The sequence below is a fragment of the Gymnogyps californianus genome, chromosome 4, assembly GCF_018139145.2.
Source record: "Gymnogyps californianus isolate 813 chromosome 4, ASM1813914v2, whole genome shotgun sequence".
NCBI classification, from domain to species: domain Eukaryota; kingdom Metazoa; phylum Chordata; class Aves; order Accipitriformes; family Cathartidae; genus Gymnogyps; species Gymnogyps californianus.
In genome coordinates this window covers 29,131,671-29,155,049 of record NC_059474.1, presented here as the reverse complement: position 1 = coordinate 29,155,049, position 23,379 = coordinate 29,131,671, and the positions used below count along the sequence as shown (strand labels likewise).

At 38.7% G+C, this 23,379-nt stretch overlaps 1 protein-coding gene across 2 annotated transcripts in view; it reads right to left on the bottom strand.

The window, feature by feature from the left end:
* The window catches only part of GABRB1 (gamma-aminobutyric acid type A receptor subunit beta1), a 145,174-nt gene that overhangs the window by 47,253 nt on the left and 74,542 nt on the right, over positions 1-23,379 (bottom strand). Inside the window, exons 1-2 of one of the 2 annotated variants that reach the window (XM_050895556.1) lie at positions 19,856-19,882; positions 12,990-13,210 (exon numbers count right to left, since the gene is read on the bottom strand). In XM_050895556.1, the coding sequence (XP_050751513.1) occupies positions 12,990-13,210; positions 19,856-19,882 (248 nt within the window). Of the gene's footprint in view, positions 1-12,989; positions 13,211-19,855; positions 19,883-23,379 lie in introns of those variants that run through there. The other variant, XM_050895555.1, reaches the window with a different exon arrangement.

Here is a 23,379-nt window from a genome sequence, read left to right as displayed (position 1 = left end):
AAGAGAGATCAGCAGCATGCATCGGAGCATCAGATAGTTAAATTTCCCAGGCCTGAGAAGTGCCAGGGGGTCTAAACTTCCCCAAATTTCTTCTGCCTGTGCCATGATGCATGGGAGATGTCAGCTTACGCTTTGTATGTAACTTATCTTCTCAGATGATAAACTTTTCTGTCTTATCTATAGAAATGATGGTAATATAAGAGGGTGTATATGTATCTTTCTGGAAGATAACCGGTGTCTTGTTGGACCAAGCCTATTGTTATGCAAGTGGCTTTGAAAAATTGGTCTTCGGCATTTTTTCATGAATGTGAAGAACTGGACACTTTTCATGTGTGGAAAATATACAGTTTTGCAAAAATTAAGCATAAATAATTTGTACTTGTTTTGATTTGTTTTTAGCTCTTCTTTCCAAAGAGAAGCTAAGTGCATACTATTATTGACCTGACTCTAGGAAGGACATGTGGAGGGGTTTTTTGTTTGTGTGCATGTATTTTTTTTGTTGTTGTTGTTTTGGTTTTTTTTGTGTGTGTGGTTTGTTGTTTCTGGGAGTTTTGTTGGTTGGGTTTTTTTAACAGAATTTCAAGAATTGGAGCCAATGCCTCTGTCAGTGGGACTTGGTGTTGGTACTGAGGTTGGAGACTGTGACTCTTGTGTTACTCTGACTTGTGAGCCGGTACCTCAGCTAAGGTGAAACCAGCCACGCTGGGTGTAGACAACACTGTACCTGGGCTGGGGGAGCTCAGGCTGATGTTGCTGCCTGATGATTTACCCAGAGATCAAGCAAAAGTTTGCAGTCAGCTCAGACTCCTGTGCAGATCACTCCCATGTAAATCTACCTGCTGTAGGTTTAACTGCTGAGTGAGTTTCAAGTTGCTTTGTCCATGCTTTTGATTCTTGCTTTAGGCTCCGAGTATCTCCAGTACTTCTGATACTTCTAGATTCTTCCCTGAAAGATGATGTCTAATTATATTTGTAATCCAATCAAATATGTCATCCAAAACTACATAAATTGTATTTGAAGAACCTACCTCCTCACATCTGCTCAGGTTGACTTGTCAGTCTAATAAGAGGTCAGATGTGCAGTTTAAGGTGGGATTATATTACCAATGCTATAGCAATACTTGGTAGTCTCACTTTATTAATGGCTTTATAAATTAAAACATTCTAGTTGTCACACATTTTGCCTCTTAAAATGAGGTCATTTTGGCTTGGCACGTATATTGATACTATAGCAAAAGTGCCGATACTATTGTATTTTATGGAGTTAATAATTTTACATTTTACATTTTATTATATTCACGGGCTTGGCTGTTTTCTAGATTGTAAATTCTCTTGTAGCTACTTCTAAACTAGGCCAATGATACTGAGAAGAAAGGCTAATCCTCTTTTTCTTTTAAGAGGAGATATTTGTAGAAGAGTGAGGGTTAAGGAGAAAATACATTGCCTGAAAACATTTTTTTTATGCATGATTATTTGCATCTTAGCAATGTGCTAAAAACCAGTTCTTAATCTGTCTTAAAATTACTTAAAAACACTGTGTTTGATTGCCTTAGTGAATTCATCAAGGCAGGGTTGCTCTTGATGCTGGTGCCCTTAAATACTTGATATGGTACAAGCCAACCTTCTGCGTGGTGCGGCACAGAGCAGGTATGGCCTGATGGCTGCGAGCTTTCTGAGCAAAGGGGGATGTCTCTGAGAAGCAGCAGACCCCACAACCTGGCACCTGTTTATTATTTTCTTTTTTCACTTTGTGTGTCATTAGCGAATGGGCTGTCCCAGCATTTGTTCAGGATTTCAGCAGCTTTAGGGTAGTGTTCATTAGTACAGTTCTTGTCTCTCAGAGAGAATACCTAAATTAAGACTCCTCCCTCTTGTGGATCTAAGCGCATTCATCAGTTTGGTGCCGGTCTGGTAAAATATTTGCTGTGTCCCCTAGGACCTTAATTTACCTGCCTGAAACTTTTATTGCATAGAAAAGGTACAAATTTACCCCTCACCCCCCGCCCCTCTGACTTTGGTTGAACAGGTACTTCACTGATGTCTCAGATCAACATCAATATACATGAAATCAGAGTGAGGTTGGTTTTGAGCAGCTAAGAACTTAACGTTTTCTCCCTCAATAATAATTGTTCTCAGCATGCTAGAAGTTGATAGCATGCAAATTAGAAATCTGTAGCAAAGGACAAATTTACTGTCCCTTTTAAATTTTTATTATTAGAGAGAAATGGATTTTCTTTTTATTAAATGTCTTTTTAATGAACTTCAAGACCTGGAAAACACACATACTGTGGTATGTACCAAATGTATGCTGATATGAAATGCTCTACTTAAAGTATGTTAGCATTTTAGGATTCAGCACAGATCTCTACTGTTATGTACCTGTATATAGTACTATATAAAAACATATACTAAATAATCTGTACTGCTAACAATACGTACCAGCTCTGTAAGTTAAATTGCAGTGGTTTTTAGAAAAGCTTTTGCCTTTTTCTTTCAAAAACACAAGTAAGTGGTGTAACTGTATATGTCCATTTGGTGTTCCCTGCAAAGTATAAGCAGCAAGAAATGTGTTCAAAATCTAGTATTTCAGGGAAAAAGCAAATCAGTTATGCAAACTTAAGCACTAACTTCCAGAGTATGAAGATGAAATATGTGCTACCACAACAGTGTGTATGCAACCGGCCACACTGATACAGTAGGAGTTGCATAGCTCACTTGTGAAAAGCTTGTGGGGATCTTCTTTCTGGTTGCTCAATTATAGGATATCCGTGCACCTAACAGGTTATCAGGCATGATATTTTATGGTTTGTGAGAGGAGAAAGCTGAGATGGTAAATATACAAAAGCTCCTTTCTCATCTGATACCTACCCCCTAAAAGCAAGTAAAGAAAGAAATACGTGTAAAAAATGGCCTATGCTATTATTGGATGAAGTGATTCTTAGAGTGTATATAAATTTATTTGAAATTCTTCTTGATCAAAGGTACTTCAGTGTTAATCTCTGCCACTAAATTTATTTTTATTTAATTTCTGTCTCCCAATGTGTTTGAGGCAACTACAAATAATAGCATTATTTATACACACTGGAGATGTTTTGGTGTGAATGGAGTGCTTTTAAAAATAAATCAATAGTAAAAAAAAAATTAAAGACCATTATATTTAGAAGTGCAATTTTGATGCAGTTTGGGTTGACGGTGGCAGAATAATAATTCCAAAGTATTGGAAGACGTTTGCACTTCTGATATGAGAGAAAGGGAGGACTTGCTCAGATTTAGTAGGCAGAAAGTAGTCAGTAAAATAGAGGATAAGAAAATAATCCAAAACCAATTTATACCAAGACAGTAAGAGACTATGTGCTGCATAGAAAATATGTAATCCATACTTTGCAGTGTCCTTCAGCTTTAAAATTAAATATTTGTTAAATGTTGTCTAATTTTTTTTTATTGTTCTTTGGACAGTATTAATGTGGTTAAATAGTATTTTAACAATATTAAAATATTTAAATAGGTGACATAATTTCAGTAATCTGAGTTTGATCTAGAATCTGCTTGAATTAAGTGGTCTTTGAATAAAGCCTAGTGGGCTTTGCTCTACAAAATGCTTATAATTCAGTTCTTCAAAGTGCTGTACTTGATAGCCACAATCAATTACATCTAAAGCTTGTGTTTAAATTCGAGCCCATGGAGCCAGTTGTGACTCCACCAGACTGCTTATGTACTTAACTACTGATTACAAGAGCCACTGCTCACATATTTAAAGCTGAGTCCATTTTAAGTACTTGTGTGTTTTTGTTGTTTGGTTTTTTTCTACACTCTCTATAGGACTCATTCAACCTGAAGTGTTTCCCCACCTTTCCTAGGTTATTTTCACATTAAAAAATGCTATGTGAAAATGGAATAAAAATTAAGTTGGCTGAAATTGGAGGAAAAACTTTCAAATCAAACACAGGGAATTATTTGACAATTTAGTAGGAGTTTATGAATAGTTGCTCCCCACAGAGCTGTGTGTTTCTGCCACATCTGCTGTTTACTGGGTGTAGGAGAGGGGGGAGATTTGCCGCACATGCCACAGGAGGGATTTCAGTGTGCGTGCTGTCAGTGATGAGGAGAGCACCTCTTTTTGGGATGGGCAGCCGGTGGCTTCCCCCTGGCTGTTTATGAGGCCATTCGTGCTAAAGGAAGACAGCAAGGCTGCCTCTGAGTTACGCCTGGGACTTCTTACCCTGCCCTGGCAGCCGGAGAGGACCCTAGCTTTCTTCCTTTTTCTTATAGTTTTCAGTCTTCCATTTCCATTTGTGCTGTTTATTGATGACCAATTTACCACTTCATTTTATCAAGCCTGCGGGCTCCATTTTGTGCTTGACACTGAATAAAACCTCAGTGATTTGGAAGCAGTATTTTTGGTTTGCACATAGAAGCCCATAAGCAGTTGCAGGTTTTCTGGTTTACCTGCAGTAGTAAAGGTCTACATAAATGACGTCCCATAAGTTTTAAGGGCTGTACTCACTTTTGTCTTAAATTTCCTCAGTTTTGGCTGTGTGCTTTCAGTTATAAATTACTACAATGATCTTAGTCTCAGGTATTCTTCATCAAACGATGTTAGAAATGATAAAACCTTGTGTTGATTGGTATGTTACATTATGTATAGCAAATGTGTGAGTAAAGTAGTAGTGAGATTGCATTTCACAGCATTACATGGACGTAGCATAAAGGTTACAAATCCAACCACTCCAGAGCAAGGAGGTGCCCTGAACTGAGGTTGTCTCTTTTATTTCCAGCCATGGAGTTAAGCAGTATACAGCAGCCTCCGGGGACAGGTATAGAGCAATGTGGTACATAGGGTTTCCCAGCTAAATACTGGAAAAGTAAAACAATGATGAATTGAGCTTCATGCAGTGAATGGACTAAATGTGCTGGTCCCCCACTGATTTATCATCCTTATTATCCTGCAGCACTCTGTCGTTTCCAATCTTTGTACATTAAGTAGGGGAATAAGAAACCGCAGGCTGGGCATGAAGAGTCCTGGGAGGAGCTGGAGGAGGCAGGTTTGGGGAGAAGTGTTCACACCTGGAGAGGGGAGTGCAGGTAAGCTGGCGGGGAGTGTAAATGCGGGTTTCAACATCTAAGATGGAGAGAAGTCTGGCTGGACCTGAAAAAATATTTCTGAAATGCAACAGGCCCAGTGGGGAAGTAGAGCTTTGTGCTGCTACCACCACGTTGCCTGCTGCTAGCAAGTTGGGGCGGCTGCAGGGGACATCCAGCCTGGAGAGGAGACAACCATTAAAAAAAAAAAAATCAAAAAGTACCTTTTATTTGAACTAGAGTAATGCAGTAGTTGTTTGTCGTGACCTTAGAAGTGGCTAGGTTACAGTTCCTTTATTCTTGCTGTTTTTTGTTTGGTGTCTGAATATAATTACGTCTCTTTTTGCATCTGAAAAACAAAGCGAGCAAATACAGTTTCTGCAGGACTCTCTTATTCTGTTCCACCTTTTTTCCCCTCAACTAGAGCATAAAACTGTTCTTCAGTTAGATTTGCTCACTCATTCACTAAAAATGAGTGACGCTGAGAGTGTCTCTTTCCCTGGTGCTCCTTCACCATTCTTGCATAGAGCTATGAGACAGGCTACACCTGTACTGCCTCCTCGTGCTTTCAGCAGTATCTAGACAAGCACATCCCTCAGCTTCTGTGTGAAAAATAAGCTATATCTTGGTACGCCAGTGCTTCACGCAGTAAATTGGAGACTGTAGCTGTATTGAGATGATAATTTTTTTTTTTCTTGAAATGTGTTATACAAACCAGTATGCAATCTCTATCAAATTAACTACAGTGTGTGGGAAGTGACCCGGGGCAGACTGTGTCAAATTAACCAGTTTTGCACATGGTAAGAACAATTCTGAAAATGCAGTTTGGCTTATGGCAACATCACATATCGATGGTGCCGCAGCTCTCAGGCAAATACAGATGTTCTCTGTTTTGACTTTATAAACATGCAGGCTGGAGGAGTCCTTGCTCAAGCATCAGAGAGCATAAGTGAACTTTGGTGCTTTTTTCCCTCTGGTAACTGCCAAGGGTAAGGAGTAGCTCTTTCTCCTACAGCTACTGAAGCCTGGTTAATAAATGCAGCTGTATTTTGGCCATGCATGCTGTCTTCCGTGCATAGACCATTGGTGCCAACTGCTTTCTCCCCATGGGTTCAGGCACTGGTCATTGCTCACTCATCTCCTTGCACCAGCCACGCCATGCCCAAGGACTGGCTTATGGACTACGAAGAGGAGATGACAGTAGGATTGACAGAGGAGCACAGACAGTTCAAACAGTCTGCAAGCAGCAAGAGGGACAAAGAGGAAAATCCATCTGCCTCAGGATCAATTTGCCATGTCCTCTTCCTCTCCTTTTTTCTGAGTTAAACAAATGCTCCTAGCAGTGCATCTCCTGTGACTAGGGGCCATGCTGGCTGCCCATCAGGCACGTTTGCTCATTTAAGAGTAGTCCGTTGGAAGAAAGTTTGCAGCAGGCCCAGCATGACCTGTGGCAGGCTGAACTGGCATCCACAATGCACACGTGAACTGCCTGCCCCCCTGCCCCCCATCCCTACCCCTTCCTAATAGCTGTACATTGAGGAATGTATTCATTTGCCTGTGAATGCTGAAAACTGACCCTCAGAGACTGAAATGTTTTGGGAGGCGGAAGAAGTGACAAATATTTGATTGACTTACTTTTGCAAAGTTCTTGTAGATCTTCAGGTTTCAAAAATACAAAGGAAGTCCCGAACTGGTTCTTGTGAGCCTTAATACCAGGTAACCATATATGAAAACACTAAGCAGGAGAAAGTAAAGTTTTCTGTGTCAGTTGTGATCTAATGTCTTGCTCTTCCTTGGACTCTTTACTCCAGCATAACACTTCTTTTTTTAAAGATGCTTGCTGCTAAATCTTTTGGCATTGATATGTGGAAGACATAGCTTTCTGTATCATTTTCAAAACTACTCTATCACCTGATAAAAGAATGCTTTGTCAGTTGTTCTGTATTTTTCTGTAGAGTGAAATAAAAAGTAGCTTTTTATTTCAGTTAGATGACATCGTTTTTTATCATTTAGAATGACTGCAGTCTTTTTTTTGGCTGGAGCTGTTTAGTAACACAGGTGAGGACAATCTATTGAGTACCAGTGTAAGTAGGCTGCTTGTTGCTATGATGGGATGTCCTCAAAAGGACCCAATAACTGACTCTTTAATAAAATCCATGAAGGGGTTTGGAGGAAAACCAAAACTCCATAGCCCCAAATCATAGCAATACAAAACCAATCCACAAAGCAGTGAAATTTCACTGCACTAAAAGATGTAAGCTCCTGGCTAGAAAATTTCTTTAGTAACACTCTCAGATATATCACCAAAATAGAGAGTGTCAAGAAGGGAAGTTTTCACTCAAATTTACTTTTAAGATTATATTTAAAACCAAAGCATTCTACATTTAAATATAGCTTTTCTTGTATTCCACCTTTAGGATATGCTAGATGGGCTTCCATGGATATTGCATGAATAAGTGGTTAGTAAATCTAACGTTGCATGGGTCAATTCACATTTGTGAATTGGTTGGAGATAGATGGATGTGTCCGACAGCATTTACGTCACAGAAGACCACCTTTGTGTAAGAAGTGGTGAAATAAGTCCTTACGTTGAAGGCAAAGATCATCCTTCCCCCTGTCCCCTTGCAGTTGTAGCAGTGCCTAGCGAAGTGGCATCCTCTGCTGCAGCAGTATAAAAATGTGTGGTCTCACTAAAACCAAAAGTTTTCGGTGCTCCAAGCCAGATCTTCACATCCTTGTCATGATATGCTCAGTCCCCCTGCCTCGAAATAAATGAAGACCTGCTCTAATGAAAGATGGGTTTGTGTCTGAACATCAGGAGGGAGGGAAATCTGTGTAAAGGTGTCACTGAAGGTATGTTGCACTTCTTAACAACTAATACTTTTGAAGGATATGCTTTTTTTCACCACACCAGACGAAATTCTGCTGATGTTTATTTCGAGGCAATGTCATGATAACAGAACAGATGTCGCAGAAGCAACAAGATGTCACTGTTCTGCTAGTGAAATGCTGAGAAGAATTAAGAGGTGGCATAAAAATACTAGGAAAGGATGATTGAAATCAGAGCTTCCATTCTTGACATCATGACATAAGAATTTGAATATGGACTTCAGTACAATAAATTAATAATGTTTCTTTAAATATCTTAAAGACAGATTACATACCTAGCATCTTACCCAGGAAAGGGGGAGAGAGGACAAGCAAAAGAAACAATAGTATGTGTTAGTTTGAGAATCTAGAGCTTTGGGAGAGATTTCTAGAGAATCTTGCCTGAAAAGGCAATAAAAGTAATGAGAGACGCTGCTAGTGCCAAAAGGGTTATAGCTAATGGGATCTGATGACTCATTAAAAATGGGGAAAAAATAAAGAAGAATCCAGTATTTCACCAGCTCTACTGGGACCAGGCTAGAGCTGTCTCGGACACCAGCCTCACAGTGCTGCAGGTTTGCACATTGACTCAAAGGGATTTTTTTCTTTCTCTTAGGAAGCAGGTGGTTACACCACAGAAAATAATAATAGCTGCTGGTGGGAGTACTTGAAAGAAACGGAAGAATCACGTACTTCAGGTACATAATACTTAACAGTGACACTCAACTCCCCTGGCATAATTGAAATGGAATTCAGTGGAAATATTAACATGGAGTTAAATATGTTTACGTGTGGTTAGTTGCTTGGGTGACAGGATGAAAGAGTTATTTAGTTAGTAATGTTATGCATTATTCACTACCGTGAATAATTAACAGAAGTAGCATTTGCAGTAAGAGACATAACAGCAATGCACAGTTTTAGAGGGCAGAAGGTTTAGGAGTATTCTGTGTCTGCACAAGTTTATATGTACTTATTGTTCTTTAAACTGTAGGGATATAGCAGCTGAAAGTTAGTGGAAAAAATAGCTAAAGGGACTGCTTTTTTTCATCATAGAAATACTACTATAATGGAGACATACTGAAGTGATAATGCTTTGTTATATGATCTAAAACCAGTCCAGTGTATTCAGTGCATGTTTCCCTTGTTTATTCATCTGTAAAGCCAGATGATTAACCTTATTTTATTTTTCCTCAACTCTCTTGAGACTGAACATTGCATCAACGCCAGACTGCTGAGTACATGGATGCAAGCAAAGCAGATTATTTAGAGCTGCTGTGATTGTTCCAATTCCTGTTTAAAGAAGCCAATAAAACTTCATATCTGAGCTTGAAAAGAAACACTTAACTCTGGACTGAAAATGGAAAATTTGTGTGGGGAATAGGAGGCACGGGGGAAAGCAAGCATTTAAATCCTCCTTGAGAGATGGTTTAAGGCCCTGCCTAATTTGTTGGGAACTCAGATCCTGGTCTGCAGCGTAATTGGTGTTGTCTGTCTCGTTCAAGTCATGCCAGGCCAATGCTCTGTCTTCAGTAATCAAAGTGAAACTCACAGGTCACAGCTCCTGTGTGAGAGGTTTGGTGATCATCCTCGTTTCAGCTGGGATAGAGTTAATTTTCTTCCTGATAGCTGGCACAGTGCTGTGTTTTGGATTTAGTATGAGAATAATGTGGATAACACACTGATGTTTTAGTTGTTGCTAAGTAGTGCTTATCCTAAGTTAAGGACTTTTCAGTTTCCCATGCTCTGCCAGCAAGCAGGTGTGCAAGAAGCTGGGAGGGAGCACAGCCGGGGCAGCTGACCCAAACTAGCCAAAGGGGTATTCCATACCATAGAACATCATGCTCAGTATATAAACAGGGGGGAGTTGGCTGGGAGGGGCAGATTGCTGCTGGGGAACTAACTGGGCATCGGTCAGTGGGTGGTAAGCAATTGCACTGTGCATCACTTGTCTTTCTTGGGTTTTATTTATCTTTTTGTTATCTTCCTTTTCATTACTATTATTATTATTATATTTTATTTTATTTCAACTATTAAGCCATTCTTATCTCAACCCATGAGTTTTACTTTTTTTCCGATTCTCCTCCCCATCCCACTGGGAGAGGGGAGGAGTGAGTGAACGGCTGCATGGTGCTTAGTTGCTGGCTGGGGTTAAACCACGACAGTGATATTGTCTTCATGCTCTCTACTGCATAGAAGCTAAACGCAAGCTAATATGTTGCAAAGTTTCTTCTCTACTTGTGAGATTAAGATTGGAGCTGTGCTCAAATTTCTAACAGGCAATGCTGAATTTCACCTAAGAACATTTTCTGCAGTGTTTTCTCATGTTTTATTTCTTATGAGGCATATATGTCATCTGGTATATGAAGAAACTGCTGTTTGTACAATCTAAAGGTAATCTATAGGCTGACAGAAGCATATTTATTACCATGAGGAAGTGACCACTAATAGAGGCAAACTTAGTGCAATAATTGCCATCTGTTGTATGAAACCTGTTTCGATGTCTCTTAATTTCATTCTTTCTTCTGCTCATTTGTTATCTTTGTGTCTGATCAGATCTTTCTTGTGGGATGGCAACACTACATGTGTTTTCACTGGCAGCTGGCAGACCAAAATCTGCTCACCAGATGTGTCTAAACACCCGCCTTGTCCTTGGAGAAAACATGGCACATCAGCTTGAGCTGCGAAAAAGACCTGACAGCTGAGCATCTCTTTCTGCACACAGTTGGTGATGACAACGCTATTGGTGGATACGGGCACATCTGGCAATACTTGGCCCTGCTGCACCCTCAGCCCCTGCTGCCTTCTCTGGGGTGAGAAGGTGGGGAAGCCCAGAAACCTGGGAGAGCCCCAGGTTGCCCATGTGCCAGTGTGTGTTAAGGGCATGAGGCAGGGGTGAGGGAGGAGAAGGGAATTGCACAGTACTAGACTGCAAGTGTGTGGAATATAGGTTGCCCTTTATATTAATGTGGGTTTTTTTCTGTTTGTTTGGGTTTTGGTTTTGTTTGGTTTTTGGTTTTGTTTGGTTTTCCTACCGAGAGCAGTGAGGTGTTGGATGGGGTATTATGTTGCAGAGCTGCAGCTGTTGCAGAGCTGCAGCTGTTGCAGAGCTGCAGCTGTTGCAGAGCTGCTACTTAACCATTCAAATGTGAATGGTTATTTAATCATATGAACTAGCAACCTCGTTATGTGAAGGTGACCATCTTTGCTGTTGTACTGGAGGTTTGCCTGACCACCTCTGAGAGGAAGAGCACTGGCATTATGCTTGGGCAAGGTCACAGCTTCTTGGCCAGGCTGGTGCTTTGTGGATGAAGCACATGAGAGGACTTGCAGCAGGTTCACCAGGTGTTCACAGCTTCTTTTGCTATTTCTGCAGAAGACAGTTATTGGTATCAGATGTATGGCATGTGTGTGGAAGCATGTGCATGGCATACATTTCTAGGTGTAGTTTATATTGTATACAACTGCTTGTGAGGGACTACTTAGCTCTAATGCACATTCTTGCCACTGTGCAAATCCTGGAATGTAAATAAATTTAGTTCCTGGCCTTAAAAAAAAAAAAAAAAGAAATATTTTGAAAAGTTCTCAGGCCAAAAAGTCCTCTAATGATAACTGCCCTGCTAAGCTGATATTCAGGAGTCAGTTTGATTGAAAGGAACTGTAGAAGGTCTGAATGCAATGGGAAAGATGTATTTTTCAAATGCTCTGTTTAGCAGATGATAATGACAGCCTGTAGTCTATCAGCTATTTCCTCATGGGTTCCTTGTTTTCTTTTTCACAATTGAAGTAGCAGAATTGAATTTCACAGAATTGTGAATTTCACAATTGAAGTAGCAATTTTCTGTACCAGAACAGATCTGGCTGTATCAAAGTGCCTGTGTGGTTGCGGGTAGCAACTGATGCACCACCTGCGAATCTGACAAGTTCAAAAGAAAACTTATGATAAACCAAAATAATAATTTTTAAATGATTTTTTGTTTCTTCTGAAGCTTGAATTGATGGGTTGGAAGGCTTTCTCTGAGTGCATGGGTAGTGTTGTGTTTTAAAAGGTTATGTTTTCATAGGCTAAGAACTTTTATTTTCAGTAAGCTCTAAGTTGTCTTTCCCCAAATATTATTTCACTTTGTATTGCTGCAGCAGTTTGGTTTTTTTCAATCCTATCTTAGGCACAATTTTGAGGTATTTCAGCTAGGCTTTATGACTTTTTTCCGATTAACTGAAGTATGCTTTCAGATTTATGTTCTCCGGACATTATTTTCACTGTTGAATGATAACAGTGATCAAAGGGTGTTTCAGGCAGGCAATGTTTTTTTTCCAAGCAAAGCTACCTTAACTTTAAAAATAATGCAAAGCCTACTCGGGCTCTGCAGCAATCTCAACATAACAAATAACTTGGTTTAGTTTTAATTTTACATTTGTGTACCTTATCATTAGATTGTGCCTGTTCAGATTTTAGAATATATTTTTATCTACAGGGGTGAATATAGGTTGCACTGTATGAAGAAGCAGTTGTGGTGTGAAGATGCAGTGATAAACCAAGGCGGATTAAAGAAAACCCGTACTCAGACATACAGATAGTCTTTAAATAATTCATGTAAATTTACAAATGTCTTCTTTTTATTCCCTACGAAGTGTTGGTCACATTTCTTCAGATGATTCCCAATTTTGTATTTTACATTGTTCTAAAGAACTGCTGGAGAAATTTCAGAAGGAAGGAAGCGTTTGTCTAAGCTGTGATTGATTACCAGGTGAGAACCATAATAAAGAACTCATAAGTAGCATTAACATGCTCAGAAGAGCTGAAAGAAACAGTGGCATTAGGCTTTGTTAGCTAGGGCTATAGCTATTAAAGGTAGTTTTTATGTCCTGCAGAGAATTCTTGGGTATATTGTGGTGGTCTAGATGGAGTATTTGCTGACTCATAAAGCTGCACTGAGAAACCAGGAAAAAGGAGAGGAGAGCAGCATTGGTACTACCTGCACTTACCAATCTTGACTTGCATTCTGCCAGGACAGCCATATAGCTGATTAAAAAAGCCAACGTACCGTAGGCCATAAAGGACTGTCCCATCTGGATGGAGTCGAATCATTCGGTTTTTCACTGTCACCCCATGGACAAATGACTTCTTATCATTTTGGAAATATGTGTCCGGCACCCAGAGCTGGTCAGCCACTCTGTTGTCCAGAGTTAGGTTCAAAGGTATTCCAGAATAAGAGAGCCTTTTATCCCTCCAGGACTGCTGGAAGTACATGGTCAGGGTGTAGTCCTAGGGAAGAAATAAGAAGGGCTTTTTGTATTTTGCATACTGATTAACTTAACAGAAGTTTATTTTTAGATAACTCCCAGTAACTGAGTATCAGTAGCAGCAGGAAGTTTAAGGATCATTAAGATGTTGTTGTCATTAACCACGATCATAAATCTTGGCCTGTTCATCTTAATGTCGAACTTCACACTACTCACCAATGGCGGTTTGTGCCCGCCACAGACTTTCAAAACCTCTTGAGCCAGAGGGAATACGTGTTACATTTGGGTCTCCAGTCTGCGGATCACACTTGCACACTTTTTGATAGTTTTTTTTTTTTTTTAATGTGAAAAGAGCAGGGTTGAGCTGACCTCAGCCAAATAGCATTGCATACCATTGAGGATGTTCTTTTGATATTCCCTCCCTTCATCCTGAAAGATTCCCCCCACAATCCAGAAAGGCCAGCAGTCCCTAGACCTTCTGAGAAAGAGCAAATACAACCTCAGAATGTATAATGGACAACTTCCGTTTCTGCATCTGCTGGAGTTGCCAGATGTAATGACCTTAGATAGCTGGGTACATCTCACCTCAGCCTGTGGAATGCAGTGCTTTCTGTCCTTGGCAATCAGATATTACCACATAGAAAATGAACATTTTCTCTTGACTACCGCGTCGTAGCTTAGGTGAAATACCATTTATGCAGTCCTTCAGCTTTCACTTAGTCTGAAAAGAAATTGTTCTAAAAGGCTTCTGGTCTGATTTACTCTCTTATGTCTGTCTTTCTGGGAATTTGGTGATTTTAAAGGTAGTCAATTTTTTAAAGTGGAAAGGCCCATGTACTTTGTAGCTGATGGAGTTCTTAAAAGATAACTGGAACAGCAGTATTAGTTTTCTCTTCCTCATCTTTTCAAGTGGCAGGTCATTTTGTCACACATTTTTATGGTAAAATTGCAGCAAAGTTATAGATATTTATTGAAAAAATTGGTCAGGGATAAGATTTCTTTTTATGTGAGGGAAAGCCTTACCTCTGTCATCCTCACAAATCCTAGCCTGGGCTCTAATTTTTGAGGAAATAGAGCATAAAAGCTGTCTGATGTGATTTGCTCTCTTCATCTTCAATGGCTTCTTAAGACTGTATCGTTGCCATGAAATCAAAGCAGAGTTGTTACCTTTCAAAAAGACTTTCTGCCTGAAATGTTGCATCTAGCAGAGCTATAAACTATAGACTTATCATCAGTAAAAGTAGTTAATGAAAATACTGTTCCTGCTTGCCCCAGGCCTGTAGTAGTTGTTTTGTATGGAGGAAATGCCATAACTTGATGATCAGTGGTCATAGACAATAGGACAGTTGCATCCATTCTGAGCACTGATTTGCAAGGATTTCATAGATATGCCCTTTTCCAGGCCTGCAAGATGATGATTAGCCATGACAGAGCCAAGAGGTGGTATGCCAAAGGCATACATTTTTCCTGGCCCAGGTAACTAGGAGGAGGTCAGGACAGCTGCTTTTGCTTTTCAGACCATGCTGGTCAAGCCTGGAACTACAAAGTAATGCAGTGGGGTGTATGCTGTGCTCTGCTGAATAGGTGATTTATAATTTAAATAGTGGTATGGAGAAGCATGAACCCCAACGAGGCAAGTTTTTGAATGTATAATTCGAATAGAGTTGGGTTAGAAGCAGACACTTAAAGGGAACTTAAATCCCTGCCCTTTGTTCCTCTTATGCATATACAGACCCAGAGACCAGATGGGAATTGGATGAGAAAAAATAAAAATAAAAATTAAAAAATCACTATTCTGGTGCAGTTTTCATATGTTGTTATCTGTTTTCTAGCCTGTCCTATTTCAAGCAACTTTAGGTAGAAAAGCTTTCATACATGGCTGATACAAGTTAAATCCTCAGTGCTCAGTGCTTCACTTGGTATCCTCTACATCTTCTGCCTGATTCAGCAGAGCCTATGCAGTGTGTAGCACAGGTGGAATAGAAATTCCAATTATACATAATCACCTTTTTTCCTTCTTGTTTTCCTTTATATTTTCACTAGGTCTTAAAGCTGCTTTTGTAGAACTGTCATGCTGTCCTGGAAAAAAGCTAACAGTTGAGAGTGGTGCCTATGTGATGGTTCTCAAAGCTCAACCAAGAGAGAAAAATAGCCAAGATAAGCTACAAGAGATCTTAAAGGATGTGATCAAGTGAAAAAAAAAAAGAAATTCTGTCTCTTGACTATGGCTACTAGAAGAAAATGAGTTGCTATTTTTAGCATCATAGTCTGCTTTAGAAATTTTATTTTATTCAGCTGTGCTATATACAGAATACTGCTGTTGGTAACACTACGGTAGAGAGCGCGATCATCTGCCCTGCAGTTGTGCTATACTGTGTAGAACCACATGGCAAGCCAACAAGTGTTAACAGGGAGAAAAAATCTGAGCTGCTTCTTAAAGGAATCTCAGTGTTTCTTAACTCAGAAAGAATTATCTATTTTTTTCCATTTCCCAGAACATAGGGGTATTACTCATTCAATATTTTAATGAGGAAAATGAAGAGTTGTATGTCATGATTGTGAGAGTCCCTGTTGCTGTAAGTTCTTACTTTAAAAAGCATAGTTGAAGGTTATTTTAATGAAAAACAAATGATATCTGAGCTATAATAACCCAAATTATATAGTTATACATTTTCTAATTTTTTTAATGGAATACAGCCTTACGTTTCTCATATTTCATCAGAGAAGAATGAAATGCTGGCAAACCATACGGCTAGCCACGTCTTGGATGTTTTTGTATTATTTTTTGTATTTTACAGTGGTGTGAGTGAAGTGAGGGTTTAATGACTACTTGCCTTCTACCCTGTAAAATTTGCTGGGGATTTTGTGGTTTCAAGCTCTAGAGTGCTTGAAATAATAATAATTTCTGAATCTTTCATATCTATAGTGGTAATTGGCTACAGAATTGTTTTAGCTTGTTATGACAGCTTCCCAAGATCTCAAGCATCAGTCTAGATATGAAAATAAATCAGACTATGTTTAACTTTTGTATTTAAGAATTTCTAATCATGAGTTAAAAAAGCAGGGCCCAATGTAAAATTAAAAAAGAGAATCTGTTTCTGCAGCTAACTGTTCTTTTAAATGATTTGTTTTAAAAAATATTTCACTTGTTTTTAGAAGCACACTTGTTGTGGTTTAACCCCCGCCAGCAACTGAGCACCACACAACCAGTTCCCCCTCCTCCCTCCCAGTGGGATGGGGAGGAGGAAAAAAAAAAAGGTAAAACTTGTGGGTTGAGATAAGAACAGTTTGATAAGTAAAGTAAAATAAAATATACTACTAACTACTAATAATAATAACAACAACAACAACAACATAATAATTGTAATGAAAAGGAATATAACAAAATAAAGAGTAAAACTTGTGGGTTGAGATAAGAACAGTTTGATAAGTAAAGTAAAATAAAATATACTACTAACTAATAATAATAATAACAACAACATAATAATTGTAATGAAAAGGAATATAACAAAATAAAGAGTAAAACTTGTGGGTTGAGATAAGAACAGTTTGATAAGTAAAGTAAAATAAAATATACTACTAACTAATAATAATAATAACAACAACAACATAATAATAATAATAATTGTAATGAAAAGGAATATAACAAAATAAAGAGAAATAAAACCCAAGAAAAGACAAGTGATGCACAATGCAATTGCTCACCACCCGCTGACCAATGCCCCAGCAGTGATCCGTGCCTCCTGGCCAACTCCCCCCAGTTTATATACTGGGCATGACGTTCAATGGTATGGAACATCCCTTTGGCTAGTTTGGGTCAGCTGTCCTGGCTGTGCTCCCTCCCAGCTTCTTGCACACCTGCTTGCTGGCAGAGATGGGAAACTGAAAAATCCTTAACTTAGGATAAGCACTACTTAGCAACAACTAAACCATCAGAGTGTTATCAACATTATTCTCACACTAAATCCAAAACACAGCACTGCACCAGCTACTAAGAAGAAAATTAACTCTATCCCAGCCAAAACCATGACAACACTGAACATTTTTTGCCTAGCTGTACTTCCTATAATAAAAGAAAAAGCTGTAATGCTGCTGAAAAATCATGATATTTCAGTAGATTTAATTGAGCTGTCTATGCTTTCCACAAATGTCTCCCTGCTTTTCCAGGGCACAGTCAACCTTCCTAGTGGTAAATGTCTGAGCACCAATGATAAAGTTGTTTTGATGTGTATTAATTTTTTTTTTAATGATGTGATTAATTCTGATTTGTTAGAATGAGATGGATTTTTTTTTCCTTTCTTAGTAATTGTGCAGTTTTCTTATTTCTTTGTATCAAACTGGAAATGTGTAAGTGAGCATGTATAGATGTGTACTATAACATATAAGTCAATCTGTGTATCAAACAGTGTTTTAATAAGGCGCATTAGGTTGCTAAGACAAATACTTACATGCTAGTCCTAGGTAAGAGAGATTCTGTGACAATGTGAGTAAGAGAAACTAGCCTATTTTACTCAAAATGGCAAATTATTTCTTAATCTGAATTTAAGCAGCCTCATAAATAAATATTGGCACCAAGCTTCACAGTTCACTTGGGTAATATAAATTTCTTGTAATAAAGAAAATGAATGGACCACTGATGCATATTTTATTTGAAGTTAGAAGAACAATTTATAGTTCCAGTAAGTAATAGACTGGAGAGTTCCCATACAACACTAAGTTTCCTTTTTATTTCTATTTTTTTGGTTCCCTAATCTTGTTTGTGCAATATGTATAGATGATGTAAGGGCAATAATGGAATTTTTCTTTCCTGATAAACCTCTGTAGCTGTCCGAAACCAGTAGAGATGCATTAAAATAGCTAGATAATTTGGACTTGCCAGTAATTTCCACTGTGTGGTTTACCAGTTCAGCACAGCAGAATATAATGTGGAATACTTTGTTATATTATAATCTAACCTTCTGGGAGACATAGAACTGGTACTTCACCATGCTTATCAGTTGAATTATGGACTCTGGTGGAATAAAAGACCACTTTACATGTCTGCTGTACTGGCAGTTGCTTCGTCTTTCACAAATTCCAGACATACATGTTTTAAGGGGAAAATCGGGAATCTTTTAACTTGCAGTGTTCAGCTTTGTGATCTAAAAGACCTTTTGTGTTTTTCCTCTTTCCAACGTGGCCTCAATCTAAGTTCTGCTATCGTTTCATGTATTGAAAAACAGCTTAGCACATTGTGATATATTTAAGTAAAAACTGAATATCAAAGCACACTCCAAAAGTCTTACCAGCTAAAAATTAAGAATATGGATGCACTTCTTAGCAAAAGTTAGTAAATGGAAGAATATTTTGTGACTATTTAGCTGTTCTAGGTCGATTCAATATCAAAAGTTGTATCTCTAGATGAGTGTGCACATGAGAGCACTGTGCAGCAAAACAAATACATGAAACACATCAATGTCATACTTTCAATAGATAACAGTGTATATTGATAGTTGTGGGATGCATACTGTACACCCAAATGATCTTAAATTTGTATTATATCCTTGGGAACTATCCAATAATCAAATATCTGGCAGCATCACAGAAAATGAGATGCAATGCAATTCAAATATAGTATAACTTAATCAAGACAAACATAACTGAAATTGCAATTTAAAATTAAATATGGAGTGATGATCAGAATACTAATATTGACTGCAATAAGGCCATAAATGTAGAACAGCAATGTATGTAAATCCTGCTGTGACTGCAAGCTCTTATTAATTGGGAAAGATTATTTTCCGTGTTTATCTGATACTAACAAGAATGGGAAGGGCAGAGTTTTGAGACAATGGTAAGTGCTGAATTTGCAAATTATAAAAAAGCATACTCATTTATATGTTGTAAGCATGTTAATGCATCAGAAGAAGCTGTTAGCATTTGTTTAGCAGCAATTAGCTGTCCTATCTTGAAACTCCTAGGGAAGATCTATACCCTCACCTGCAAAAGAGTTATTTTAAGATAAGAGAATGCAAATGGTGATGTGTTTTTTTGGGTGTGGGGTTGGTGTTTTTTGGTGTGTTTTTGTGTTGGGGTTTTTTTGCTTGTTTGTTTGTTGTCTTTTTTTTTTTTAAATCCTGTATAATTTCCCATATATACTCGGTGCTCAATTCCAGATACTGCACAGAAATTAGGGGAAAACATTTTAATTGAAATTATGGAGGAAGAAAATACTTGTTCTACTCAAGCTCTTCTCTAAAAATGTCAGGGCAGCTACATCTCTTTATTAAGTCTGCAGTCCAGCCAAGCAAGGAAGCCAGGGAGTTAGGGATGTGCACACTAGTGGATCAGTTGTATTTGCCTTCCTTTCTAAGGACATAGTTCAGTGTTCCTTTTGGTTTTGTTTTCAATTAAGACTGATGCAGCATATGTTATCCAGTTCCCCTCTTCTGTCCAAAGTACTCGGAGGAGGGGGAAAGGAGCAGGTACTCAAATTATTCAGTGTACTGGCCTGGTTCACAGGAGGCTGTGGTTCTTGTGAGCTACACTTCTGTCAGGGGAAACAAGAAAGGAAGCTCCATTGACTCCAGGACAATAGAATAAAAGCCTATATTCCTGAGAGAACCTGTTTGGTTTTTTAACGGGATCAGAATTTTCCCACAGCAAGCTTCAGTTTTGCAGAAATCACTTTTTCTGTCAGAAAACTGCAAATCATTTTGTAGATGCAAGATTTCTGTGGGAGAAAAAGTTGTGCAAGGTATTGTTATTTTGTTTGATCCAGTTGGTAGCTCTAGTTGCTAGTGAAGTGCCTTGCATTTTTGTTTTTCAAACGTGCTGACAATTCTCCAGAGAAATGTTTCATAAACCTTGTTGGCATTTAAAACTTCACAATTAAATTAAGTACGTGGCATCACAGTTGAGTCTTACAGAAAGAAGCAGAGATCTGGCAGGAGTTTGCATAGCTGTAATGATGCTGCTCTTTATTGCTCAAAGCACAGCCAGGAACAAGATTAGACTCATTATAAGAGTAGCATGTTGGAAATGAATGCGCTCATCATTACTGTACTGGGATCCAACATTACTCTTTGCAGTCAAGGCAGAAGTCCCCTTAACTGCAATGGGATTAGAATTACATCCAATGTCTTCAATCATTACTGAAAAAGCAAACCAAAAGGCAAAACGTTTCTCAGTTACAACAACAGCAGACTATGTATTTTGTTGCATTTTGTTCAGTGTTTTTATTAATAATACTTAGCAGAAGTATTTATTACTGCTTCTGGCATTTAAATGGGTTGTTATGATAGTTGTGTTCCATTGGCTTGGCATTATTTAACATAGAGGAGGGTGAAATCCCAATTTTATCTTGTGTTCTACTTTGTCCCTCGGGGAGAAGAAGAGTAAGGACTTCTGTACTTTGAATCAATATTCCATTGCCTTGCCCTCTGATTTTTTTTCTCTTATTTGAGCTTTGCTAACCTAAGAGGCCTGAATGTGCCACTTGTTCTTTGTATAGGAAGAAAAGAGATGGTGTTGCTAAATACTAATATGGATTGCTTTGATTAGGAGTAGACTTGGCTAAACTTAGCAGGAAAGTAAGGTAGCAGGTAAGGTAGGCTTACAGATACATTGTTGTTATCCTGACTGTATGCTGGAAGCTCCTTTAAGAAAGCTTGAAAACCACTATAGCATTCTCAGCTGCACTTCAAACTTCCAGCCACATAACTCACTGTCTGGCGTAGCAATGAGATACACCAGTATAACATTACTCACAGCACACATTAATACTATGTCTGTCTTAACTGGCTATGCTAATTGCCGACATAAGAATCAGAACATGTCCATGGTATGATTCATATTCCCTGAAAGATCAATGAACTACTTTTAGTACCAGTATGGAAAAAGTAACGCTGTCTATTCCCACGCTATTCTATTTTGCTTTTGAAGCTGGTAATCTTTTCTATATAGAGGGTAATACCACCATAAAGATGCTTGAGGGGAGGGGTGGAGAACAGGAAAAATATGGCACAGGAGATATATGTGCTTAAGCAAGATGGCATTGTAATGAATGCTGGAGTGAACAAATACAAGTGTACTGGCATATAGAGTAACTATATTCAATGTGTGCATATATTTTTACAGGCAGCAAATAACAGTGTCCTTTATATTTTGGCTCCAGTGAGAGCACCTGGGGTGCTTCAAAGAACAATTGAAGGGAAAACAAAGGAACAGAAAAGCTTCTTATTGGCAAGTAGCCCACAGATCAACATATGTTAATTCATGTCTAGATACATATTTTAAGAGCAAATGTAGATGGCAATAAGAGAAAAACAAGTTTTCTCTTAGATATTTCTCTCTATGAGGCAGCTGAAAGCAAGTTTTTGCCAAAAAAACCCAACCAAACCCAACTTGTCCAGGTGGTCCATACCTGTCTGTCTGTATCTGAGGACTCCAGTTAGTGTTCAAGTCCAGGTATTAGCAACTACAGTGCAAAGGTGTTCTAGGTATTATATGCTGCTTTGTGCTGAAGTCGAGGATGTTCTAGGATTCTTCTCGTGTGAGTCGTGCAAAAACTTGTCTGTTCATATGCAGGTATGACAGGGAATGGTAGGATGACATTTGAGGACTGTGACATTGTGCCCAAGTAGTGCTGTCCTCATTCTCTCTGCAAAGCAGGTGGAGCAAGCACCCCAAGGAAAAGAAATTTCAAGCTTCAACTTATGTGCCAAAACATTTTAGCCAGCTTGGACTGGAAGAACCAATATACAGGAGTGGGACTAGGCATTTGGGAGGAAACTGTACTTCCCAGGTTCTTGTGTGGACTACGTGGAGACGTCTCCTTACTGATTGGAGGACTGAATCCTGGTGAGGTGGGCACAGATCAGCTCTGAGGGTCTACAACATGAAATGCGATGTGAAGAGTAAAGCAAACTAAGAAAAAGATATGTTGGAAGGATGCAGCACTTTAAAGTTCCTGTAAAGGCAAAACATTGTGCAAGAGTGGAGAATTAATTAAACCACACTTCCCTTGCTACCTATAAGCAAGATAATTGGAAAACAGCCTTTTTTCTAACAACAGTTGTTTCTGAAGCAATTGATTTTTTTTTTCTTTGTACTTTCCAGCTAGCTCAGCAGGGGTGAACTATGAGACCACTACAAAGTGCACTGAATGTCTAAGGAGGACGACACAGTGGTAAGAGCTCAAAAGAATTCCTCATGGTGTTCAGTGCACAGTGCTGCAGGCGAAGCTGAACTGATTGCTAGCTTAGGAGCAGATGGGAGAGGTTTGCTGAATTTTGTCTTGAATGCTACTGTGTAAGCGATAACAGTACCAGAAATCTTATAAGCACTAGACAGAAAGTTGAAGAGAACACAAGCACAAATATGTCAGCAATGTAAAAAATGAATTGGAGTCACAGGGCGAGCTAGCTGAGCATGTACAACAAAAGAAAAAGCCCCATAACCCTTAATTCTGTGGTGTGCAGGGGCTTATGTTAAGCAAAGCTTATGAGTTAGAAATCAGTAGTGAAGACAGCAAACCATGGCCAGACTCCTTGGCTCCGGAAGATGCTGAACAACGTAGAAGGGAAGTTACATATATCTTAATATGAGGTTGGGCTAACTTTGTAACAACAGCTACTGATTTTTATTATTTTTTCTTAATGCCTTAACATACATATATACATAATATATTTTTTACCAATTCTATACAGATTAGGTAGGAGCTATTTCTATTTCTGTGGGTCTGGTGATTGAAATCTATTTGATTCCTCCTGCCTGGTTCTTAGTTGTCATTCTACTGTATCAATTTTCTTTAGGTTGGAGAGAAGCAGATGGAGGTCAAAGTGACATGCAGTGAGTCAGTGGCTCTACCTGGAATAGAAACAGTAATCATTTAGCTCCCAGATCTTTAGACTTCTATATACCTTACTGGGGTTTTTTTGGTGGGTTTTTTTTTGTTGTTTTGTTTGTTTGCTTGCTTTTTTGCTTTGTATGTAACTACTGTTTCAGGTTTTGGGGTTTTGGGGTTTTTTTTGGTTCGTTGGTTGGGTTTTTTCTTTTTTTTTTTTTTTTTCCCTAAATTGCTCGGGACTACTTTGTTTCATTGTTCATGATGCTTATGCTTGAATCATGTTGTGTAAAATGGTGATGATAATGAAGACTGTTACGTGGCTGGAGAGATTTTTCCTGTATGTTGTTGGCATCCTGACTGCT